Source organism: Haemorhous mexicanus, chromosome 9 (assembly GCF_027477595.1).
Source record: "Haemorhous mexicanus isolate bHaeMex1 chromosome 9, bHaeMex1.pri, whole genome shotgun sequence".
Lineage (NCBI taxonomy): Eukaryota > Metazoa > Chordata > Aves > Passeriformes > Fringillidae > Haemorhous > Haemorhous mexicanus.
This window is the reverse complement of record NC_082349.1, coordinates 19857368-19881678: the sequence shown is the minus strand read 5'-3', so window position 1 is coordinate 19881678 and position 24311 is coordinate 19857368. Positions and strand designations below refer to the sequence as shown.

Below are 24311 nucleotides of genomic sequence, written 5' to 3'. Positions count from 1 at the left end.
ACAGCACTTAAGAAAGCTCAGACATAACTGTGCTACGCATCTCAGTCCCCTCACATGAAAATCTAACAACAATGATTTCAACTGTTTCAAAAACAGTTGAAAATCTGTCCTTGGAAACCAAGGACAGAAAGACCTAGATATATTAATGGAGTGCAGGAAAATGTAAGATACTTTATGAAAGGACAATAAATTTCTGAAGTATAATTTGACACAGAAACATGTATTTTATTGTAAACCATGTATTTAGTAATTGCTGTAAGGCATTAAAGATCTCAATGAAGGCACATTTTAAAAAAAATTATATACATTTCCACCAAAATGTGACCATGGTTTTCTCTCCTTTTCCAGAGAAGCCGGGTCAGAACCTGATCCCAACCGAGGGTTTCGACTGGACCTGTTGCACCAGTAAGCTCTGCCAGAGGTTTCAGCCTACGGGTGGGTCCCTGTTACCAATTGCTGCACAGGTGGGACAGGACAGGAGTGCGAGCGGGAGGTTTCCCGGCCAGGAGCGGACACCTGGCTCCCCGGGCTGCAGGATGTAGTGAGGCGGGGAATGGCAATGTTCGGTGGCGGGCTTTTCCTTCACCACTCCGCTCCCTCCCTTCTTACAGCCGCCTTAGAGCGAAGCCCCCGGAGGTCCCCCCACGGGTGTGTGCGAACAAGCTGCGCCTGGGAGGGGTGTGAGGGGGAACGGGCCGCCGGGTCCGGACCTGCCACCGCACCAACGCCAGCCGGCGGTTTCGGGGAGTCCGAAGGGCTACCCCGCAGACGCTTCACCTCAGCACCCCGGCTCCTCTCCCGCACATTCCACTCCTCAATCTTGCCCTGCCTCGCTCCCTCCCCTGCCGGCGTCCCCCTCCCCCGCTTGTCCCCAGTGTCGCCCCCCTGCCCGTCCCCCACGGCCCCCACGCGTCCCCGCTCCGCGCCCCCGCCCTCGCTCCGCGGGGCGCCGCGGCTGCCTATGCGCATGCTCGGGGCGAGGGGGCCCGCGCGGAGCGGAGCTGGCGGGGGGCGGCTGTGACCCGGTGACGGGACACCCCAGCCCTGTCCCGGCTCGCTCCCGCCGCGCATTCTGCGCCCCCGAGCGCCTTCGGGAGGGCCGCTCTCGGCCGCCGCGGGGGCCGGCGGTGCCCGCGGAGCGGCCGGTGTGCCGCCGCCGAGGCGGAGGGCGGTGCTGTGGGCGGCCGGGGGAGCCCCGCGATTGGCCTCCGCCCGGCGGCTGGCGTGTCAGTCGGGCTCCAGGGGTGGCCCTGGGAGCCGCTCGCCCAGCCCTCTGACGGGATGAAGCCTTTAGGGGGATGCGGAGCTCTTTGCATTTTGATTAAAGCCCCTCACCTCCCCTCAGTCTGAAGGCAGGGCACCGGGGAGGACGGGTCGGAGGGGCCTGTGCAAGGCCGGGCAGAGCGGGAGAGGGGCGAGAGAGAAAACCTTCTCTCCGTTTATCACGTATGGCTCTATAGGAGAAGTCATCTCTGGGAATATAGTGGAAAGGACGGAGCAGGTATAAACTGAAGGCGCCCGCGTTTAATTCACATTTGTGGGTGCCCAGCATGGAGATGCAGAGATGGTTCACAAGGTGGAAAACGAGAAGGTGGCCCTGGGACTCGTCTGTAACCGTGCTCATCACCTTCGCTTTCCTTCTTCGGGCTGCAGAGGTCAGAGGAGGTAAGAAAGCAAAGGAGAGCCGGGAGTCCAGCCGTCTCTCTCCCCTCCTGGGGGAAAGGACCTAGGGCACGGCTGAGGCCGCATTTCAGAGGAAACCTGTCAGAGCGACTCCCGCTGCTGGGGAGGCGAGAGCGCTCTTGCAGCCGGCTCCGGGCGCGGAGACCCGCGGGGAGCCCCCGGCAGCGCGGGCTAGGACGTCTCTCCCGGGTGCCGCGGAGGGACGGCTCTCGGTCAGCCTTAAACTTTGGATGTGTTTTTAATGAGGTAAAGGAGATGTACTGGCAGGGTGGGAAAATGAAAGAAATACTTGTTGCACAGAGAGACTTACCCTCTTTCAGCACTGGACTCTTGTTTTGTGGAGTGTGCGTCCAACTTTGTTTTGTTGAGCTGTTGAAATTCACCAGATTGTGACTGAAATTGACCGACAAGTATCTGCCTTCTCCTCGGAGGGGCAAGGAAAGGAAAAGTTGGGGGTGGAGGCTCTCTGCTCTCTTTCTTCGTTTCCCTCGCTTTTATTTTTCCTTTTGAAACGGGTTTTAGTGGTCAAAAAGTTTTCTAGGGCGCAAGCGGAGGAGAAAATACACTAGCAGGGGCTCTTTGCCAGCCGCTGCCGAGGGCAGCTCCCGGGGCAGCGGCGCCCCGCAGGTGGTGCGAGCGGTGCCGAGCCCGGAGATGCCGGGGGGAGCTCGGGGGGGCTCAGCCCGAGGATCGCTGGGCTCCCCGCGGGCGGTGTCAGCGCTCGGGTACCGTCCCCAGCCCCTCCCAACTCTGCAGCCTGCCCGGGGTATCGATGGTCCCTTAGGTGTCCGTGGACCTGGTGGGCAGGGTGCGGCCCGCGGGGGACTTGCAGGGGGAACACGAGCCAGGCAGCAGCCTCAGCAGAAAGGAATCGCCGCCCCCTCCCCCGCACCGCCCCTCGCGTTCTGCGCACTTCTCCCGTCCGCACTGCTCTCCCTGGGCTCCCCATACCGCCGCCAGCCCAGCTGGGTTTTCTGGGCTATGCTCGCAGCTCGCCGAGCTGCAGTGCGGAGTCTCCGGTGGCGGGAGAGCTCTCCTCTCCTACCGGGGGTGAAAACGCTGCCTCTTCCTCCTTTCCTTCCTCCCTCCCACCGGAGCCCGCCGGCGCATCTGGAGGCCAGTCAGGCTGGGATTGAAGTTTTTACTTTTCTGTGGGTCTGACATCAATGAAGGAGCTTAACTCTCTGAAATGAAAGGTTTAATTTTTTAATGTATTTATTATTTTAACGAGGTATTTCTCGATCTGAATCCAGAATCAACTGGCGTCCTAGAGGGAGCAGGGAAAGGTGATCAGTTTCCATTCAAGCCTTTATACCTGGGTACAACTTTGACGGTGTAGAATCAATCAGGGCTCCTGCCCCCTGCTGGCCCCGTTTCTGACAGGGACTGGAGGGGTCAGATTTCATCTCTCTTGCAATTCGACGGACTCGCTGGAGTTACACTAGGGTGAATTAACCTCGCAGAGCTTCAAGAATTCGGCTATTCGTTACCATGTGGAAACTAAATTTCTTCAAGAAGAATACTGTCCTCAAAGGCATGATCCATTTCTTATGCCACTTTTCTCAGTAGAACTGACTAAATTAAGTAGGGTTTATGTAGACTATGTTTACAGAATGGGTGGGATGGAAATGACAAGTTAAAAGAAAATCTAAACCCAAACAGCACAGGAAAAATCAACAGAACTTACACTGAAATCAACAGAACTTATCCTTACTGGACTGTATTCAGCAACATTAGGCAGACTAATTTGGTTGTGGTAACTTTATTCAAAACTGAAAGGCTATATTGATAGTCTTCTAGTCTTCTGGATAAAGGACATTTCAGAAATATAGAACTACAGGCTTCTTATTCTTTGTAGAAGCATTCAGAAAAGAACTTAGTTCTTGACCTTTTCTGAGATACAGTGTGCTACTTGCTTAGGAACTACAGGGAGCTGTGTGTTCAGGGCTTGATCTGTTATTAAAGTCAGTCAGAGTTTTTCCATTGACTACAGAAGGACTAGAATTTGACCTAATTTCTGTAACAGTGTACAAGGGACTTATTTCTGAATCATCTGTTATGCATTCTAATCTTATTTGAAGTAGTTAAAAGTTAACATAGGACATAACTATTTGAAAATTGGAGAGGGAAAATACCAAGGAATGAAATAAAATAGCATAAATGGCAGGTAAACAATATGACGAAATGAAAATGCTGGATAAAATATGAAAGCTAGGCAAAATACGAGTTGTTCTGTTAAACTCTTTTAATCTTCTGTTCTTCAATGTCTTTTCATAAACCATCTCTATGAAAAGAAAATTACATGGTGTATTCATATAAAGTGTTAATCATGTAGCAGCGACTTTTTAAAGACAACAGAAGCCATTCCTTGTAGACAAACCTCAACAGATTCCTAATATTCTTGACTTTTTTTGAAGTTTCTTTATTTAATTAAAAAAAAAACAAAACCAAAAACATAGAGAGGTATGAGGTGTCTTTTCTACTTGTAAGAAATGGCATGCAAAGTGTTTGGGCTCTTGAGTTATTTCTTTATTACACAGAAAAAGTTACAGAAGTGAGAATCAACTGCATGGGAAAAGCAGTGACTCATACTTGGTCAGCTCAGTGCCCACCAGCTCTTAAGTAGCTCTTTTCAGAAAATGTTTTTGCTTTATGACTTAGCTAAAGTAAACAAAATTCAGTATTTTTAAAGACATCCTTTGATTTCCTTTCCCCTTCCTCACCTTTAATACTAAAGCTGTTGGTAATGTGTTTGGAATGAATAAACTCATTTAGTCAAAATGGCATGGCTTCAACACTATAAATTTTTGTAAGGCCTTGACATCAATGCACTATTGTGATGCTGATTTAAATTTCATGGGTAAGAAATGAAAAATCAGCCTTTTTATTATTTATAAGCTTTTCCAAGCAAATGGAAATCTAGCTCTTAATCTGTGTGGAAAAAAAAGGATTTAAGAAGCCTTACTGAAAATGAGGCATGAACCTATATATAGAAAACTTTGGACCTTCTGTGTAAGCGATGAGCAGATTTGTTTCTAAAATAAATAGATACTTCTTGCTGTCATCCTAGGAAGTATAAAGGTTCCTTGTGCTTCCCACACACAGGCTTGGAAAGTAGTGGGAGTTCTAGGTGCAGAAGGAATGCAGAACTGGGCCCATTAGTGATGGCAAAAGGAGAGTTTTCTTAGTGGATGCACACTTAACACTGCTACTTATTTGTGTTTGCTTGGTAAGGAAGATATGGATCTGTTTGTTGAATGAAAACTCTTGAATGTATCCAGACAGTCTAAACCCGTACAAAACGGTGCTTTAAACTAGGAAAGTATGAATTTCTTCTCAAAACTATTTGTGATGTAAAGTACTTTTGATTTTAACTGATCAATTAACTTTTACGATTAAAAAAGATTGTATTGTGTGATAATTTGTGTGCGTTTCTCAGATTGCTATTCCCAAAGTTAGCAAAAATTAATAAATCAAAAGGTGGCTTTACTAGGTGCAGCTGGTGGTCCTAGCTGAAGTTTTTCTGAGTCCCAAGGATCAGCAGGTGAAATGGTCCAACCTTCCTAGAACAGTGCAAGAGACACCTGCATGTATATGTCTGTTTTGCTATGTAATTTTGATTTCTTAATTGTTTCTAAGGTAAAATAATTATTTCAACTTCAGCTGCAGACATCAGGCACAGAAAAAAATTACTGGTATGTGTTGTTAATTCTCTAGAATGTGTATCTTTGCATTGAATTTAGAAGGAGACCTCACATGGATCCAAGAAAGGCTGCAGGAAATTATGTCTCTTTCCTACATCTGCAGGAAAGAAGTTTTTCGTCTTCAGTTTGGTGTATATCTTAACAATTTTAACTGTATATAGGTGCACAATACTCTGTGGGTTTGTCTTGGGATAATCTCTTCCCTGGTACCTATAATTGAAATTACAATAGTAAAAAGCAAAAACTTGGATATAAAAACTTCCCTGGTGCTGTCTTTTGTTCTGATTGCTAAAAAAACCCTATTAAAAACAACCCACCCCCAAAGCCCCCAATTGTTAGTAAAATTGGTGTCTGGAGCAGATATAAAATGTAGGAAAAAGTTGTCATATTTATTTTTACAACTGTCATGCCCAAAGTTACTTGATCTCCCCCAAAGAGAACCCATAATTCTGACAGAGTTGCAGCTTACTAAAGGAGCCATGACATAACTGCTGAGGTTATACCTAAAACACACTGGAGCAATTATGTCTTTCCCAGATTTGTTTTGTACAGTGGTGAACAGTAGGGTTTCCATCTGCCAGCAAGATTAAGAAGTTGCTTTTCTTTTCTCTGTAGAGCGTTCTGCTTCTTTTCAGAAGAAATCCTCCTAGCATTGGTTAATTTATCATTGTTCTGAGTATTTGTTGATAATGGGGGGGAATAAATTAAGCAGAGCTTGAGAGAAATCTTTAATGTTCTAAGAATGTGAAGTCTCATGCAGTGATAGAGATTTGCCCTCTGGATGGACACAATAGAGAACAGTGGCTTAAAAGGAATTAGGTTAACACACATGCCTGTTGCAAGGGCTTATAACTGTTCCACTCAGTATTAAATACCAAGTTTACAGACTGTAAATGTAAGGATTAATTGTTGACCCGGTTATTACAATAGTAGTAGAATCTGGCAGAACTTAAATTCTTTTTAGCACATTAGCACACATAAGGGACTGTAAAAACCTTTGTGAATTTCAGGTCTGGGACTTCACTGCAAGTCCAAGTGTTAATGTACACAGTGTGTGAAATAGAGGGTATTTGGCAGAGCTCATATTGTAGAACCAGAGTGTTTGCTGCAAACCAAATTGAAAGATGTATTATAAAAGATAAATTAAAAAATCAGCTTGATCCTGCTATAAATAATGTCACTGGCAGCTAAGCTTTCTCTATGATATAAATTAACTTAGTAGTAAAACAAATTATGGTCACATTTTTAAAGTAGACTAAGTGCTACCTACTCTATCCCTTACCTGTGTACCTTACCTTACTCAAATTATTACAGTAACCTGATAGATTATCAAACATTCACAGTTCATAGATAGTTCAAGACTTTACAGCCTTGGTGTCTGCTTAAGAGGAATTTCTGATAATATTGGTAGGATACAGAATTGAATCTGATTTCCTTGCATTGGTCTCCTAAGGGAGATGATACCTTTGACATCAGGGAAAATATGGTGAAAGACTTTAGTTGTACAAGTTGTTTCTCAATCAAATTAAATAGGATTACGTTAAATGGCATAATTTCTAAATCTTGTCCTTGGCTATATTGTATGCTTAAAGCTGACAGATGTTCAAATGTTCCATATTTGAAAACTCCCATTTATTGGAAGATATTTTTGAACACTTATTTGAATTATTTCTCAATAAATAAATTGATGACAAAACTTTTAAGTGGACTCAGTTTATTTCATGTTTAATTGCTGAGGGAATGCCTTGTCTCTTCCTGTAGCACGGGCCATTTTTAGACTGTGTTTCTTTTTTATATGGTAATAGAAACAGGATACTCAAGAATGTAATACTTGTTTTGCTGATTTTCACAGCTGAAACTACTGTGTCTGCAGTGTGTACAAAAAGAACTTTTTGAATATTCAGCGGAGGCCTCAGTATAGTTGCACACTTGGAATGCAGTCCTAAAAGATTTCAGGTGCAAAATAGGAAAAATTCCCTAGAAATATGGGACAGATGTTAAAGTATTGTAAAATAATGAGTCCGTACAGGTCTGCAGAGATGATGGACAGGCCAAATCTTCTGGGGGTAGCAAGTGAAACCTTTTATGAAATCACCATCAGGTTATTAGTGCTTGATGGCAGTCAATGCTACTAAACAAGTCATAAAAGCACAATCTATCCAGTCTCAATAGGGTTCTGAACAACACAAAAGTCATATTTTGTAGTGACTTACATTAGGATAAAAAGCCTCACAATCTAGGTTCCACTTCAGAATTATGCAATGTAATGAAAACTTAAAATTATTCTTTTTTTTTTTTTTCTGAATATGTCCGGTAAATAAATCAGTCTACAAGCTAATTTTGCCAAAGATCTGAATGTGAAGTTGTACCTAGACAAATTTTCCACTGGTTTCAGTATAGAATATAAGTGGTGGGGGATTGTGGGTTTTTTGGGTTTTGGTTTGTACTGTATGCATTTTGTGGGTTGGTCTTTAAAGTGAGATGTAGTTCATGGTTGGTGAGTATCAAAATTGCCTCCTGTACATGCCTAGGCTGTCTGCATAGCCTTTGAAATACTAAAATGTATTTAATAGACTTTTCAGCATAGGAAGTCAGTGAAAAAATTCCATATAACTAGTGTGGAAACAGAAGTAGCCATTTCTGAGCAGTTTCACAGAAGCCTTTGTTGGTGAAATAGTCAGTCCTAGGCTATTTAAAGCATTCCTGTATGGGTCTGGATAATCTCTAGTTCTTGTAAGCATTAAATATGAAAACACTGCAATAACACCTATTTCTAAAAATGTCACCAGTCAAGATTCCAATTACATAATTCATCTAGGAAATTCATGTAGGAAAATTCTTAACAGGTAAAACAATCTTGAAGTATGTACCTAGAAGTATATATATTCAATGTATATTCAGTTAATCTCAGATTTACATTCAGATTCCTGGGGGAAAAAAAAGCCAGTTTAATTTTCAGGAGCACTATGTAATTAGGCAACTCAATTGGTTTCCTTTTTGTACCTTGAAGATGCTCTGTAAGTCACTTTTGCAGCCCATAAAAAAGAGAGTTGGTTTTATCCAGCTCTATATAGTCATCTATGAAAAGTGTTGGAACCTTCCCAAAGGACACTGCAGAACCAATGCTTTGATGCTGGATCCCAGAGCAGTTCTGTTACAGGGCTGGGCTCTCAGCAGAGTTGGGAGGCTGGCAGTTCTCAGACTGCCAAGCCCAAAATCCTGTGAGAAGGGCAGCTCTGCCCAGAGCTGGCCTGCAGGAAATGGTCAGGACAGACGAGTGCCTGATCCTTTCCTGGTGCTCTGACACCTATGGCTTAACTGCAGGGAATGCTTGCTTGGGATACAGAGCCTAGACTCTGCATTGGGGGGCAATAGAGTCCTTTGTAGGAACTGCAAATCTCAGTTGAAGCTGTTGGGCTTAACGTGCTTTTCAGTTCCTGCTTTTGGATGTTCTGTATGAATACCTAACAGATGAAAAACACATTAAAATTAGTGTAGAGAATCATGTTATATGTATTTCTGTTTTTCAAGGATATCCAGCATAACTGTCCACGATAAGTGAAAGTGTCCAAGAGTAAAAATAAGAACAGAAATATTCTTACCTCATTAGAAATGGCATAGTTTTCTGGTAATTGATGGGTCTTGTTTTTTATCCTAAAAGTCAACAAACTATTTGTTTATCAAATCCAGATTCTAATGCTGCTGTTAAAAAGAAGGGGAAGACCTCTGACATTCGTTCGGTCTTGGACCACTTAATGAGTGTCAGTGAGAAACTTCCATCATAGAAGTGCTTATCTTTACTTACCTATAGAATACATGGAATGTCCTTAGAATGAGCTCTTAGAGTTATAAAGATTAAAAGTTTTAAGACAAGTAAATGAACCAAACAACTATAGGTTATTATGTCTCTAATAGGCAGCATGGTTTGAAAAAACCTGTGGTGCAGTCAGTACCTTCTACTTAGGTCCTTAAATATATACCTAGAAATCCAACTAGAGTTGGCCTCTTTAGAAAATCTTGCTCACAAATATAAGGAGTCCCTTCATTAGTACTCGCCAAATACACACATTTTAGTCTACCAGGCCATCACAGCTTGTAGCTTTTAAATGATCTGTTAGAGTGACATAAAACTGGACTAAACTTTGAGAAAACACTCAGTTTAGAACTGAAGATTAACGTTTCAAGGTTCTTTAAGTTTTAGTTTTTGCAGCGGTTCCATCGGAAAAGATTACTGGCAGAATGAAGTCTATTTCCATGGAAAAATATGAAGTAAAATAATAGTAACTTAGAAACATTAGTCTTCCTAAATTTCTCATATAATTCTTTGTACTGGGGAAATTTAAGCTCTTCTCTACTCCAGGGTTGTGTCTCCCTTATTAGAAGTTATTGATTGTAACTCTTAAATGCTCTTTGTGGAGTGAACACTGGTAAATTTTCACTTTCACATCAATAAAAAAAATTAATTACTGAAGAATTATGGGAACTCAAGAAGCTGTCTGTTTATTATATCAGAAAAGCGTATAATACTGTTAAAACACTTTTTACTGTATCAAAAAGAAGGAAAGGCAAAGTTACTATAGGTATTAACAGTATAGGAAACATGGAGTTGCACCCTCAGTTTGCTAAGTATATATGCATAATAAAGAATACTGCCTCTTTTTTTCCCTCCTTGGGTTTTGCTATTGTTTTCATTCAAAGTATGTCCCCCAGCAGGCAATCTGGAAGCATCTAGTAAATTATGTAAGTAAACACAGCTTTTAAGTAGGGAAGGATCATTGTGCTTTCTCATAAAATTAAAAGACTAACAACCAGGAGTTAACAGACCAAAATCTAAATATAATAGGATTTCAACTTCTTTGCTTTATGAGGTAATTGGACAGAAGTAAACATATTTTAGTCTAAATGATTCATCCCCTGGACAATTTTTTATGGGAATGAATTTTGTAGCCAGACATTGCCACCAGAGTCACTCTCCTGTCAGTCCTGGAGGGTTCCACTTTGAGGCTTGATGGTGAAGTCCTTCCCTCTGAGAATGCAGGTGATGGTTTCCTATCTTCAATATGATTTTATCCTATCTTCAATAACTGAACTGTCTGGTCCTTAGCCACCAGCCCCTTCATCTGCAGTTCAAAAGTGCTTTGCTGTGTAGTTTATAGCAGGAGAACAGATGTCAAGCTTTGTACACCCTATCTGCAAAGGTTCAGGGCTCACTGCAGCTTGTAAGTGGATTGCAGCATGTTCCATGTTAAATAGAAGAAAACTTAAGGTGTTGGACCTTTAAATAGGCCCATTCTGACTTCCATGGTGATCTTTTAAGGAATAGTAAAACTCATTCAAAAGTTCTCTGTTCAGTGAGGAATGGATTTTCAATCTGTATGTGTTCAAACTCTTAATGAGAGCCACTGCATACAGCTGGGATAGGATCACTCTAAATCAGATCTGAGTAAGACATGAAATACTGTGTGAGACCCACACTTAGTGTGGAATTGCAGCCACTCATGAAATTGGCACATAATCTGCTTCTTAATACAGCCGTACCTAGGTTAGAAATCTGGCTGATAGTCAGCTAGCCTGGATGGGTAAAAAAATAATTCTGAAAAAGCACAAGTATGCGGTAATTTTTTTCTCCTGAAAAAAAAATTCCAGTAATAAAGTGTTCATGGCATTTAATTTGAATGAAAATAATATGATACAGAATTTGTCAATTTATTTGTGACTACAGCAGGCCTAAAGTACTAGTAAGATACTGTTTGGAAGATGATATGTATGCTAATATTACAGTTAAGCATATGTAAAATCAGGTTTTACATATGCTTAATTATCAATTTATTGACACACACATTAGCTACTTAGGGTGGGTGATACAGGACAGAACATTCTACTTAGGTGAAACAGTACAGCTCTATTTTCAGTGTGTGCTAATGGCCTAACATTTACAAACCTTACATGTATAATAATGTCACTCACTAAATTGATCCAAGTAACACTTTGCAAAGCATGTTGTAGATCAAAACATTTTCAATATTGAAAAGTCACTAAAATAAAGATAATTGACCTTTAAAAGTTATTGTAGCTAGAACAATAATATGTATATATTTTACTCTTTTATTCAAAATTATTGTACCTGGTATAATTCCAAAGATGGAATTGCTGCCATTAGATGCACTGTTGATTCATCATTTTTTGGGTTCTGTGCAGTTTGCCTTTGCAGGATCAGACTTGGTCACAATACAGAAATTTGATGGTGGTGGCCGATGCAGAAACAAGAAATTCTGTTGCCTTTTACTAAGGTACTAAGTTCACCATCTAAGATACCGGTAACAGACAGAATACATATTTTATAAACTAAGGAGATATGATTAAGTACCATTCATTAATTACTGTCTACATCTCAGTAAATCCAAAAGTAATGAACCAGACATGACCATTCCAATGCAAATTTTCTTGCATATGTTACAACTTGTCCCTTTCTTGTAGTGTCTATTCTTTTACCTAAGGTTGTGTGATCATCTACAAGAAGTGTTTCCATAGGGACATGTGGAATTGCTAAGCATTTTTACTGAAAACTGGGGTCATCCTTAAGAGGAGGAGGCTTGATGTCCCACAGTGAATAAGTCATGAGCACATGCTGTGCGTCCAAAGGACTTCAGTTTCTGTCCTCCTTTACAGTTTCTCAGCCCTTCCTTTCTCTGCTGTCCTTACTTGTATTGGTATGGTACTTAGGAACCTCTCCATGGACAGTTTCTACCGAGAGAAAGGCAGAGCCATGTTGTGTAATAGATTGCAGCTCAATGTCAGGAAGTCTAAGTGAAGGAAGCAAGTCCTCTGAACTCGAATAATGATGTTGTTTATATTTGTGATGTTAGGGTGTGTTAGAAATGAATCTGCTGTTTTCACCAGATGCTGCTTAACTCCAGATGATACCACACTGAGCAATGGTAGTAATTATTAGGTGTAATGCAATATAAGGGCAGCAGAATTTGATCCATATGTGTTGCAACAGTATTATTAATAATGATATATCACAGATTCTGCTTCAGTTTAGGTATTGTGGAGTGAATGAAAGCTATGACATTTTCAAGTGTGATTATATGATAATAATGTAGTCTAGATTTCTACAGACTTTCCAAATCTCTAATGGCATTCTATTTTTACAATATAGGGTTATGAATTAATAGAATAGAAAGCATTGTCATAGCCTTTAAAACAAATATATCTTGCCTGCAGATGAAATGTAGGCTTGGAAATGCTAACTAAAACTGGAAGTAAATTCTTACATGTATTTTCTTCTGCTCCAAGTAAACAGAAAACACATGAAGCTCCCCTCGTGTATGTGATGTTTGATACTCTCTCCTGACCTGGCAATGTAGAAGTGTGATCTAACATCCAGTTTACAAGTACTTAGCTTCAGACAATCCTTTTAATTTCCAGCAGAGATATTCTGAATTTTTTTTTTCATAAGTTTCCTAATGTAAGTAAGCTAAAGGGAAAGGAAAGGAACACTAAATATGGCTTTGGAGTTACACTTAATATGAAATGCTCTGGATCAAATGTTCTGATCCATACCACTGTAAATATGGAAACCTTACTGAGGGAAGAGTGACTGGATCTACTTCAGTCATACCACAGGATTTGACTCTGCAGTTTTTAAGTTACAAGTCATTTTGGGTCTTGAGATGTGACACCATTAATTTTTCTTTGTGTCTTTTACCTTCTTTATATTTGAAAATACAGGAACTTATGATGGAGTTAAATGATTAATCATTTGGTATCTTGAAGGATACTGGAATGCTCAGGTTCCCATCTCACACAATTCTGATTTTTAAAAAGGATCTTTTGAAGAATTCACCTTTGCCATTCCAGAAATTCTGGTATTTTTAAACATTTCTGCTTTGGCCACTGCTGTACAGTCTTTCAGTGGCAGTGAGAGCTGTCTCTCTGAACTCTCCTGGACCAAGGACATAATGCTGTTGAACTTTGCACTATAGTCATTAGTGAGAAGAGTAATCCTCTGAAAAAGTAGCTGAGTAGAAATTTGCATTTTGATTGCAGACTGCAGGCTAGCCCTGATGAACACAGGCTTCTTTTCACAGGGTGGTCTTGTGGCATCATCTGGCTTGTTTACACCTCTTGCAAGAGGTAGCCTTCAAACAGCAGTGCAACATGGCCATAAACATCTATGTAAGGGACCTGCTTTCTGTATCTGGATCCTGTATTTTGTCAAATTTGCCTGGGCAAACAGAGTTGAGTTTTCAGAGCTGATATCCAAGTTTCATAAGGAGAATTAAGTCCCAAGAACTGGTGAACAGAGCTGTTTGCATGATTCTTACTTGTTTCCTTGCCATCTGAAATACTGACACCAAACTGGAAGGATACAGAAGCATAAGATTCTATATCATTAATCTGCATTTTTCTTTACTTTTTGAGAAAACTAGTGGGGAAAGGTAAAATCATATAGGCAAGCTGTTTTATGCACCATAAGTAAGGTTTCATGAAAGATTCTTGACCTGTCAATATGTAGGTTATATTAATGTTGCCCCATATAAATACAAGCTGAGATCTTAGTTTGTGGATCACACAACATTTCTAGCAATTGTTTTAAACTGAGTAGTCCTGCTATTTTATGTTTTGTGAATCACAGTTTGTGGAAATAAATAAATAGTCAACTGTGGACTATTAGCAGAATGTTTGTTCTTATTATTTGGAATTTGTGGTTTGAAGGTTGTCCTATTATTATTCTGTTTCTTGTCTGGAAGTTTTTTAGCAGCAGAACTAGCAGGGAGTAATGAATAATCTTTTTTATGGGTGAATAGTCTCCCAGGCAGTCAGGCAAAGAAAAACCATTATTCTAAAAAATAATGAAGAATCTGGTACAAATTATAGAAAAGAGCAAAGGATAAAGGAATGTAGCAGTGGTTGACTTACACAGTGAATTGAAATTTGTACTAATATTTCTGGTGACTGGTTCTACATTACTGGTTCAAATTAGTATAGGTACATCAAAGATAGCTGTTGGTTACTGGAGAAAAATATGTGGCTGTTCCTTCAGAATGTTCCTTCAGTATGTGTAGCAATTCCTTCAGAACTGTTTGGAACACCTATAAAAATACATTATATCCATTAAAATTATTTTTCAGTACTCAACAGAGAAGTTATACAAATACCACAATGTTTTCACACTATTGAAACTTTTCTTTTGAGACTGTTTAACATAATTTCTTGAATTTTCTGTGTATGTGAATTTTAGGTAAATTCAGTTGTGTTCAATAACATTCATTCCCAATGTGTTAGCTTGCAACAAACATTGAATGTTTGGTTTATGTTAAATGACACAATGATGATCCAATGAGGAAAGGAAATGAAAAATTGCAAGATGTGAAGAAAAAGTTTTAAAGCTCACAAGCATTTTCTTGTGAATGTATTTTAAGAAAGAAGTTATGTGCATTCTAGGCTAACTGAGAAAACAAAGATTGGTTTAACCACAGAGTTGAGTTCTTTATATTTGGCACTGTCAGGAGATGAATAGGATGAGCTAGTTAAACTTAACTTTGTTCATATCTGTGGAAATACTTGTTTAAATAGTTGATTATTCACAGACAGTGAATTTTGAACCTTAAGATGATATTTGTTGACACATAAAATGAATAACAGACAATAAATTACCTATAGTTAATGCCACTGTGTAGTTCAAAGATGTGGAGTCAGATTTTCCAAGCTTATTTCTCATCTTTAACATTGAAAGTCATTTAAGACTTTGCCTTCCCAAATTAAGTGGTTATGAGTTTGCCAAGATAAAACATGTGGAATAATCCAAGTGACAAAAAAGTCTACTGAAATTCTGTTCAAAAAAAAAATGCATTAAAAAAGCCATGATTTGTGGGGAGTATGTGAATGAGCACCTTAATTTTTCCTAGGAGAAAAGACATGCAGTATGCTAACTGGTTTCTCTCACTGCCTCTCTTGAAGTGCTTGTCCTTTCAGTACTTTGCCCTTTTGCCATGGAGAATTTTATATATTAAGGCTTTTTGTTGGCTTTACATATGTATGCAGGCTTTTTTATTTGTTTTAATTTGCATCAATATCAGTGCAATAACAGCTCTGGATTTCAATTTTAGATTGTTAGACACTCAGAACAGGTGCAATCTTATTGTACTTGGTCTCTAAAGTATAAATTTGCATTTTAACTTGGAAATAATGAAAGACTGCAGTTCTGCCCATTTAGTCGTTGCAGGCACAGCAGGTACATTTTTCTTTCTCTAACTTGCATGTGAAATTAGTTTAGCTGCTTCCTTATTCCTTTGTGTCTGAGAAAGCAGTTATGTGTAATCAGAATATATTCTAATGTTAGCAACAGATGATTTTGTGGTAGCAGATTATTAGCAGCTGAATTCTTCTGAAAGTTTTGTGCAAACTTTGAAGATCAGTTCCACTTCTCAGAAGTCACTCATTAAAAGCATGTATTGGAAGTTTCAACCAGCAAGATCCTCAGCATTTGGAATTGGTGATTTTCAGTGTGTAGTCAAGTAGTTGGAAAATCTGATAATGAAAAGCACATTGGATGGGATGAGCTCTTACATATTTAAAAATGAATAATCCTATAAAAATAGTATTATGGTGTAGCAGTTATGTGCAATAAGTCAAAATAGGATGCAGCTACTGCTCTAATTAGACATACACTTTTGTAAAGAAATTAAAAGCTTTTTTGGAGGCTTGGTGCCATAGATATGCAAGATAAATAATTCTTGTTCTTGTTTTTCTTTTTTTTTTTTTTTTTTGTAACTTTGTCAGCTGAACCCGTTGATGTGCTAAAAGCATTAGAATTTCACAATTCTCCAGAAGGAGTAACAAGAACAGCAGGATTTTGCACAAACAGAAGGAATTCAAAAGGATCGGATGTTGCTTACAGGGTTTCAAAAACTGCACAGCTGAGTGCCCCAACAAAGCAGCTGTACCCAGGTAAGATTGGCAGAAAGCTGTTACTTTTGTACACTACCTTACTGCATATGTTTTTATGTTCTCTAAAGCATAGCATGTAGTCCAACATCATTAGCACAAAACACTTCTCTTATCCCCAGAGCTGGGCCTGCATCTGAATGGCAGGATGGACTCTATCCACCAAATAAGTCAGGTTTTATTGGCTTCAGTTATAAAGCTCTTCATCAAATTCTGTCACTGCTGGAATTGACTTGTAAGTCATCTTACCTCTTCTTTCATCATGCTATCTGATGGAAACCTTATTTGGTGGCTTTGGCAAGTCTCTGCCTGTTTCAGTAGTGCATTTAAAAACAGTTGTGCTTCCTGGAGTAATGCTGCAGTGGGAGAAATGAGATGTGGTTGGCCATTGCAAAATCATTCCCAGAAGTAACATCTGGTAAAAATTACCTCAGAATATCTGGGTATTTGGGGGACTAAACAAGGCTAGTTGTGGATAGCTGTGATTCCATCTTCTCTCAAATTTCTCTAAAGTGAAATAGTCAAATTTTGGGAAAGATTCTTTGGATGTTGCAGAGAGACTTTTATTCCACTATTTCGCTATCACTTGTCACTTGACTCAAACTGTTGAGGAAAGTGATAGTAAGAATATTAAAACTCAAAATCTTTGAAGATGTAAATTTTCTGTTTTGACACATCATGTAGAGTTAGAACAAGTCATACAGAATACATAGAGATTTCAAGTGGCAAAGAAAAATACTTTCTTTTTTTTTGTCCTTTAGAGCAGCAATTATGTCGATATCACTCAGATCCAGAAAAGGGTCAAGCATGCTTTATTTTGTAGTAATAATGTGTTCCCAGAGCAACATGAAAAACAGCTATACACAGTTCAAGAGTAACTTACACGTTCCTTTAACTCATCACTTATTGTTGATGGAAGAAGATCAAAGCAAAATTCACTAAAGATATAATATTTATATTATTTTTCATACACTTCCTCAGGTTTTAATATATCTTCTCAACTAAGTTGAATGGAAAATTTCCTGCTATCCTTTACAGTAGTAAAAAAGAACTAATCAAAACAATTTTTTGGAGGTGATTATGGTACTTTATTTCTTTTCAATCTTGTGGTCCAGGCATCCTCTCTCCTCACCACAAGCAATGTTCATTGTTCAGATTATTCTTAAAGAAATTTGAGTGATTGTGTCTCTTTTTCTTAGTGCTGTGTAGCAGTGGAAAGACTATAGATATCCAAGATAAGATTAAGCTGCAAGATAGCATTTCAGCTAAACAACACACATTTTAATCTGTCCCTCCTTGCTTTCATGTAACTTCTGTAACTCATCAGGAACTACTACAGCCATTAATTTCTCTATCTTTAAAAAAATTGATTTTATTTTATTTACCAACTTCCCAACTTGATTTCACTGACTAGAAGGCATTATATGATTGTAATATGTAAACTGCTTAGATTTTGTGGTACTGTTGTTGTACATGCTCTTAGTTATCCTTTACAAAAGCATAAATAAATGATAGCCCAGATATATAAAAATATTTTTCTAGATATTTTCCCTCCAATTCTTATATAATTCAATAACTACTGTTATCCGTAGTTATTGTTCAAATAGAACCATTCCAATTAACAAGAAATTTAAAAGTACTTAAGAAGGCTTTGAAGACTATTCCAGATATATGTCTAAGAACTCTATGTGCATATAGTTTTATATATTAGATGCAATATGTATAGTTTTCGTGTTAAAATGTCATTTCTGTTCTGACTTTTTCAATCAAAGCTGTGTTTGGAGGAAATTTTCTTCTGAATACTCAAAGTAGATTCAAGATAAAACATTGGGAATATTATGCCATAGCAGTGATTACAGAAACAACTGAGCTGAGACACGACTCGCTTTCAGTCACCTTTCCTAAACAGTTCACTTTTTCCTCTTAGGAGAAGAGCGCATACCCAGGCAAGCTGAAATATTATCACCTGCCTTAAGCACTTTCAACACATCTTTCACATTAACAGTGCAGATAGGGCAGGTACTTAGTGCTTTTCTAACAGTTTCTTTGGCCTGTGTCATCTTCTTTCTTTTCCATTTTTTTGTCATCTATTTGCTATGACATTAGAAAGTATAACATACAGTTTAATTTTAATGTGATTTAATGTGCTTTACCCTGTCATGAAAAACTTTTACCAGTGACTCGTCAGAGTAAATGAAATCTTTCCTATCTGTTGAGCTTTGATTCCTTCAAAATAAGAGGTCCAAACGATATATAGACATGGTCTGTGTTACTACAATGTTTCAATAAGCTTCCATTAAAAAGTTAGAAAGGGGTAGAAAGTGCATAAAATATCATTGCAGCAGACAAAATAAAAATGTAAGACCAGGGGTTCACAAGGCTAGTATGTAATTTAAAGAGGAAGGGAAATTCTACACCTTTTGTGAAGTAAAAATTTGTCTTCAAGGAAGAATCTAGAATCTTTGGAGCTTTCCCATAATACCTGTCTTGGAAACAATCTTCTGTTTTCTCTGTTGGAAGAAGAAATTCCAAGATCAGAGTTTGATGAATTCTTACATGCTTTAATTAATTCCAAAACCACAAGATATTATTATTAAAACTTGCTCTATATTAAAATGTTTAAGGATGTTTTATCCACTCTCCTGCACACAGAGCTGCAGTTATATTCATTGCCAATGTTATAATTAGATTCTTATCTATTTCTTGTGTGCCAAATTACAGCTGAAGCCACATGGTCCAGAGCATATTCTGAGTTTTAGAATCTCAGTCTTACACTTTGTTTTTTATTAAGCCTAATAAAGTTTTGCATCAAGTAAAATGCAGATTTACCACAAGATTCAACAGGAGCAGCACTTCAATACTTCCTTTATAAACTTTATCTACTTTTAATTGTGTTTATTTTTAGTTGTAAAGGTGGAAAGAGTGTTTGATACATCATCTCTACTTCAAAAAGAAAGTCTCATGGAATAAGTGAAAGTAACATTCTTTGATTTTATTTAAATCTCCCGTTGAAGAAAACTAGTTATGTATTTTTTTTTAATGTTGTGCACAATATAACTCCAGAAAGACTCAAATATATATTGTGAGAGAGAAGCTAAAATTGTTATCAAGTGCTACTGAAGTACCAGAGATTCTTCTTTGCTATGCCACAGATGCTTGTTATGTTGACTGAAATTGTGGTGCACACTTTTAAATTAGAAGGTTGCTAAACAGAAGATGGATTTAAAAAGCAGTGGATGTGAAACTACCATGGTTCTTGCATATTCTGTATTATTACAGGATTTCACAATAGACTTAGAACACCTCTCCTAAAAAGACAGGCAGAGAGGGCTGGGCTTGTTCAGCCTGGAGGAGCTAAGGCTCTGAGTATTGCCCATTATGGGGAGGTGGGGGGTCTTTCAGTAACCTTTAAATACTCTTAAGTCTTTCAGTACTTAAAGGGGCTTACAGAAAACAGGGGTGGGGACTACTTACATGGGCAGGTAAATAGGACAAGGGGAAATGGCTTTAAAGTATAAGAGGGGAGAGTAGTATTGGTGTTATGAAGAAATTCTTTACTCAGAGAGTGGTCCAGCACTGGAACAGTTTGCCAACAGAAGTTTTGGATGCCTCAGCCCTGAAAGTGTTCAAGGCCAGCTTGGATGAGGCCCTGAGCAACCTCGTCTAGTGAGTGGCATCCCCCCCATTGCAGGAGGTGGCACAAGATGAGTTTAAGGTCCCTTTCAATCCAAACCATTTTATGATTGTATGATTTTCAAGTTATGTTTTTAAGAACCATTAAGGTTTACTTTTCAGGAATTAAAGTGAGATCAGAAAGGAAAAAAAAAAAGACACAAAAAATATTCCTAATATAATTTTTTATCTACTCATTTTTGAGAATTAGAAAGCCCTGCAGTTTGTATGCTGGATCCTATGAGCTTATAGAAAAAATGGAAAAATGTTTTCATATTTTCTGAATTTATAGCTGTATATATCACTTTATTTGCAGGTGGAAGTTTTCCAGAAGATTTTTCAATATTAATGACAGTAAAACCTAAAAAGGGTATTCAGTCTTTCCTTTTGTCTATCTACAATGAACAAGGAATTCAGCAAGTAGGTGTTGAAGTTGGTAGATCCCCTGTCTTCCTGTTTGAAGATCAAAATGGAAAACCTGCCCCAGAAGACTATCCTCTTTTCAGAACAGTCAACATCGCTGATGGCAAGTAAGTGTAAAATTTTAAAATTAAGAATGTATTGCAGACCACTGTATATGTGATTAGCTATTTACAAACAGTTTCCTTAAATATTTAAATATGTCAGTAACATCCTTTCTAGCTCGTTGGAGTGGTGTATACAAAATTAGAGAAGCTTTGCAGCAGAATACAGTTCCAGCTCCAAATGGTGCATACAGCTATAAATGAAACAAACCATCTTATCTGCCATTTTTATAAATCAGGGGTGAGGAAATAGTCATAGAAGTTAATCCAACCCAAACTAAACTAGGAGTATTCTTCCTGTGCAGTATATAAAGAAGCTGTTTTCAAAAAGTCTCAAGGAACAGTCTCGCTAAAAGTCTGGTCCACTTAACAGTGGTTGGCAGTATGAAGACAAGTTGACAGGACAGCACAGGATTTCTTCTATCCAGAGCCAAACCAGATAAATAAAATAGTTTGAGATTCCTATGTATAAGGAAATCAGGAAAGTATAAGGATTTATACTGCACCCTCAGTAAAGGAATTAATCTCAAATACCTGTGGCATTAGTAATGCAGTTGCTAGTTTTTTATAACTTTGTAGACAAGCAGTCATTCTCTGAGAATGTCATTCCAGTGCTTGTAAAAGGACATTCATTCTTTCAGAGGCTTCTTATTTGCTGTGCTACAGTCCAAGAGGAGCGACCACAGTCTTCAGAGATACACAGAAATAAATTTACTAAAGCAAAAGAAAACAACTCAGGGAGGAAGGGCAAAAATTGAACTGTAATGAAACATGTTTATAAAGCAATAAAGAAGAAAAGAAAAAGGAAAAAATTAATTGTCTTGGCCTAGTATTACCAGACAATGAAATTATATGATGAAACCTAGACTTGATTCATATCCCTAGCAGAAGGAGTGATAAAAAAGCAGCATTTTTTTAATGGACTTTTGCTAAATAACAAAGCTTTGACATAGAATTTAATCCAAAATGTTGATAAACTAGCTAAAATGAAGAAATAAAAACAAACTTGGTTTGGTACAATTTCCTACACTGAGACTATACAACTTCTAAATCAACTGGAGTCAATCCTAGGCACAGTGAGCTATAACTTTATGCTTTCAGCTTCTACACACTTTCAAAAGATAAGCCAACAATTTTCTTCTGACTCAGCTATTTTATGAAGGATCTAGGACAACAATCTTCATCTCAAACTGAGATATATTTAAAAAGTGTGAACAGCGTAATGTGCCTGAGGATGCATGGCCAGTTTGCTTTTATAATAATAGTGTTTAACAGCATTCCAGAGAAAACATGGAATTATAGTTCTGGCTCAGTGATACTGTTTAGCAGTCAGATTCCATTAGCTTCAAGGTGTTCCTTTTGATACACAGACACTCTTTGTAACAATGATCTAAGCTTTCTCTCTGATTTAGGCAACCCTAATGCCACAAATGCCAGCTAAAATAATTTGATTCCAGCCTTACTCCTACCCATCATTAGTATGACATATTTTACATTTTTTGCTCTGGTCCATCAAACATTCTTTAACATTTTGCTCCACGGTGGGTTACAGAGTGGTCTGCTTTTGTTCTTAAACATTTTTCATAGCAGAGAGGCTCACAAAATTAATGTAGTCTGTCGTGATTATTCATAAAGTCTCATAAAGAACATAGTAGAGTTGGGCAAAATATACAAAACTTTATTCTCAAATGTCTCTAAAGTCAAGTCACTTGTCAGTACTTTGCATCACTTCATTCACTTTTTGGTGAATATTATGTAGGCAAGGCTATTGTTGCAGGAATTGTGCCAAGTATTTGTAAATATATTTATCTGGAAAAGTATCTGTGTTGGAACTGTTTGTATGTATTTCTCTATAGCTATGGAATACCTTCAGATATGTAAAAGAACATGGTAAAATTTTTATGGTTGATCACACAGAAAAAGTAGTGAATTGTAAATAATAAATAATAACCTGCTGGGTTAATTATATTTACACAAGTAATTTGGAAAATCAAACACATTCATAAAAAGAATCTGCAGTCAGATTGTTCAATCTATTAAAATGTAAACTGTGCACTGACATCTAATTAGAGTTTGGTAATGTTCCCTGGTTAAAGCTGCAGAGAACTTCGGTGTGAGCTTCACCTTACAGAGGGTGTTCACCACGAGCTGTGGATCAGACCCCTTTGTGCTGAGGGACAGAATTATACAGCAACTAGTCAAAAACCTTTGTACACTTGTGTATGCGCAGAAAAAAGAAAAAAACGGAGACATTTTAAATTTTATCTCTGAATTAATTGGTGCATCATCTCCTATAAACTGATTTGGTAAGAACACAATGACCTAGTTTTAAAAACATAAATTACAGTCAACTTATATTGTTTTTTTTTAATAGGTGGCATCGAGTAGCTATCAGCGTGGAGAAAAAGACTGTTACAATGATTGTTGACTGTAACAAAAAAACTACAAAACCACTTGACAGAAGTGACAAAACAGTTGTGGACACCAATGGTATCACTGTCTTTGGAACCAGGATTCTGGATGAAGAAGTTTTTGAGGTAAAAATCAATAATGAACAAATGGAATTGAGTTTTTTTGTAAACCAAAATAATCTTTTAGGTCAAATGCTGGTGTAATGTAGAAAATTTGATTTATAGAACCTGTTAGGATAGGCTGAAACAAAAGAGAAAAACAGGGAGAAGTATTGTTGGAAGATTTGGTGCATTTTTCTGTCATTTTTGTTGTATCTGGAAGGGAGTTGCTTTTTTTGTCTTTCTGCCTAATATTGAGATACCTGAGATATTTGGGAGAATTAATCAGGGAAAGCTGTGCAGTATGCTACTGAATCATTTTCTTTCTGTATCTCTTAAGCATTTGCAGACATATGTGTGTGCTAACAGTATTTAAGAGCAGGGGAGAAGGACCTGGAAAGTTTTCTGTGTAATATGAATCTGTTATAGTGTTTATCCCACCTATTACTCTTTCCAGTAAATGGAACATACTTTGGCAATAAGGACATATATGTTTCCATCATTTACTGGCCAAGAAGTACATATAGGAAGGGTAAAATGCCTTTAAGGAAGTAAGTAAATGCCAATCATGAGGCCTTTCTGGGTAGAATCCTTATGCCAATAATTATTTTTACAGACTAATTATGAAACTTCTTAAATCTGTACTATTGAGTTTCTATTATAACATTGTTATACAATGGTTAAAATTGAAAAATTTAAATTAAAAATGAAAAATAAGAAATTACAGATTGGTAGTTATTTCATCTACAGAACATCTGTGCTCTATAAGTGTCCACAGTTTTAATTCTAGCTTTAAGCAGAACATATTCTTGAGAAGCTGCATAGGTATCAAGAGAGGAAATAGGAATTTTGAGTGTAGCATTGTGGCATTGTTATCTTTGTTTTCCATGGACATCACGAATTGTGGGCCTTTTAAATATGGACATTTCTGGGGTGATTTAGGGGATCAATTAGTATGATGTGTTTGGTATTTGCTGCCTAATTCTCCTGCAGTCCCCAATACAGTTTGCACATCTGAGGAACGTTATTTTCTGTTTGAAGATGAGTTCCATAGTTGCCTCTGTCTGGGATGTGGCAAGGATTTTTTGGTCTCCTCATGGGTTAATTACTTTACATTTTCATTTGTATTTCTTTCTTAGGTGAGAAACCAGTTTTCCCAATAAACAGTCAAAAACATGTGCAATGTGAATATGCATAAGCAAAAAAGAATTCAGAGAAAAATAAAATTAGACTACTTTTTTTTTAGTGTTTTCCATGTGATTTTA

General features: G+C 38.2%; 1 protein-coding gene across 2 annotated transcripts in view; it reads left to right on the top strand.

Moving 5' to 3' along the window:
- Positions 1-1234: 1234 nt before the first annotated feature.
- The window catches only part of COL11A1 (collagen type XI alpha 1 chain), a 137590-nt gene continuing 114513 nt past the window's right edge, over positions 1235-24311 (top strand). For both annotated transcript variants that reach the window (XM_059854410.1, XM_059854409.1), the window contains exons 1-4: positions 1235-1665; positions 16176-16343; positions 20329-20542; positions 22911-23073. In XM_059854410.1, the coding sequence (XP_059710393.1) occupies positions 1551-1665; positions 16176-16343; positions 20329-20542; positions 22911-23073 (660 nt within the window). In that variant the 5' untranslated portion in view covers positions 1235-1550. The remainder of the gene's footprint in view (positions 1666-16175; positions 16344-20328; positions 20543-22910; positions 23074-24311) is intronic.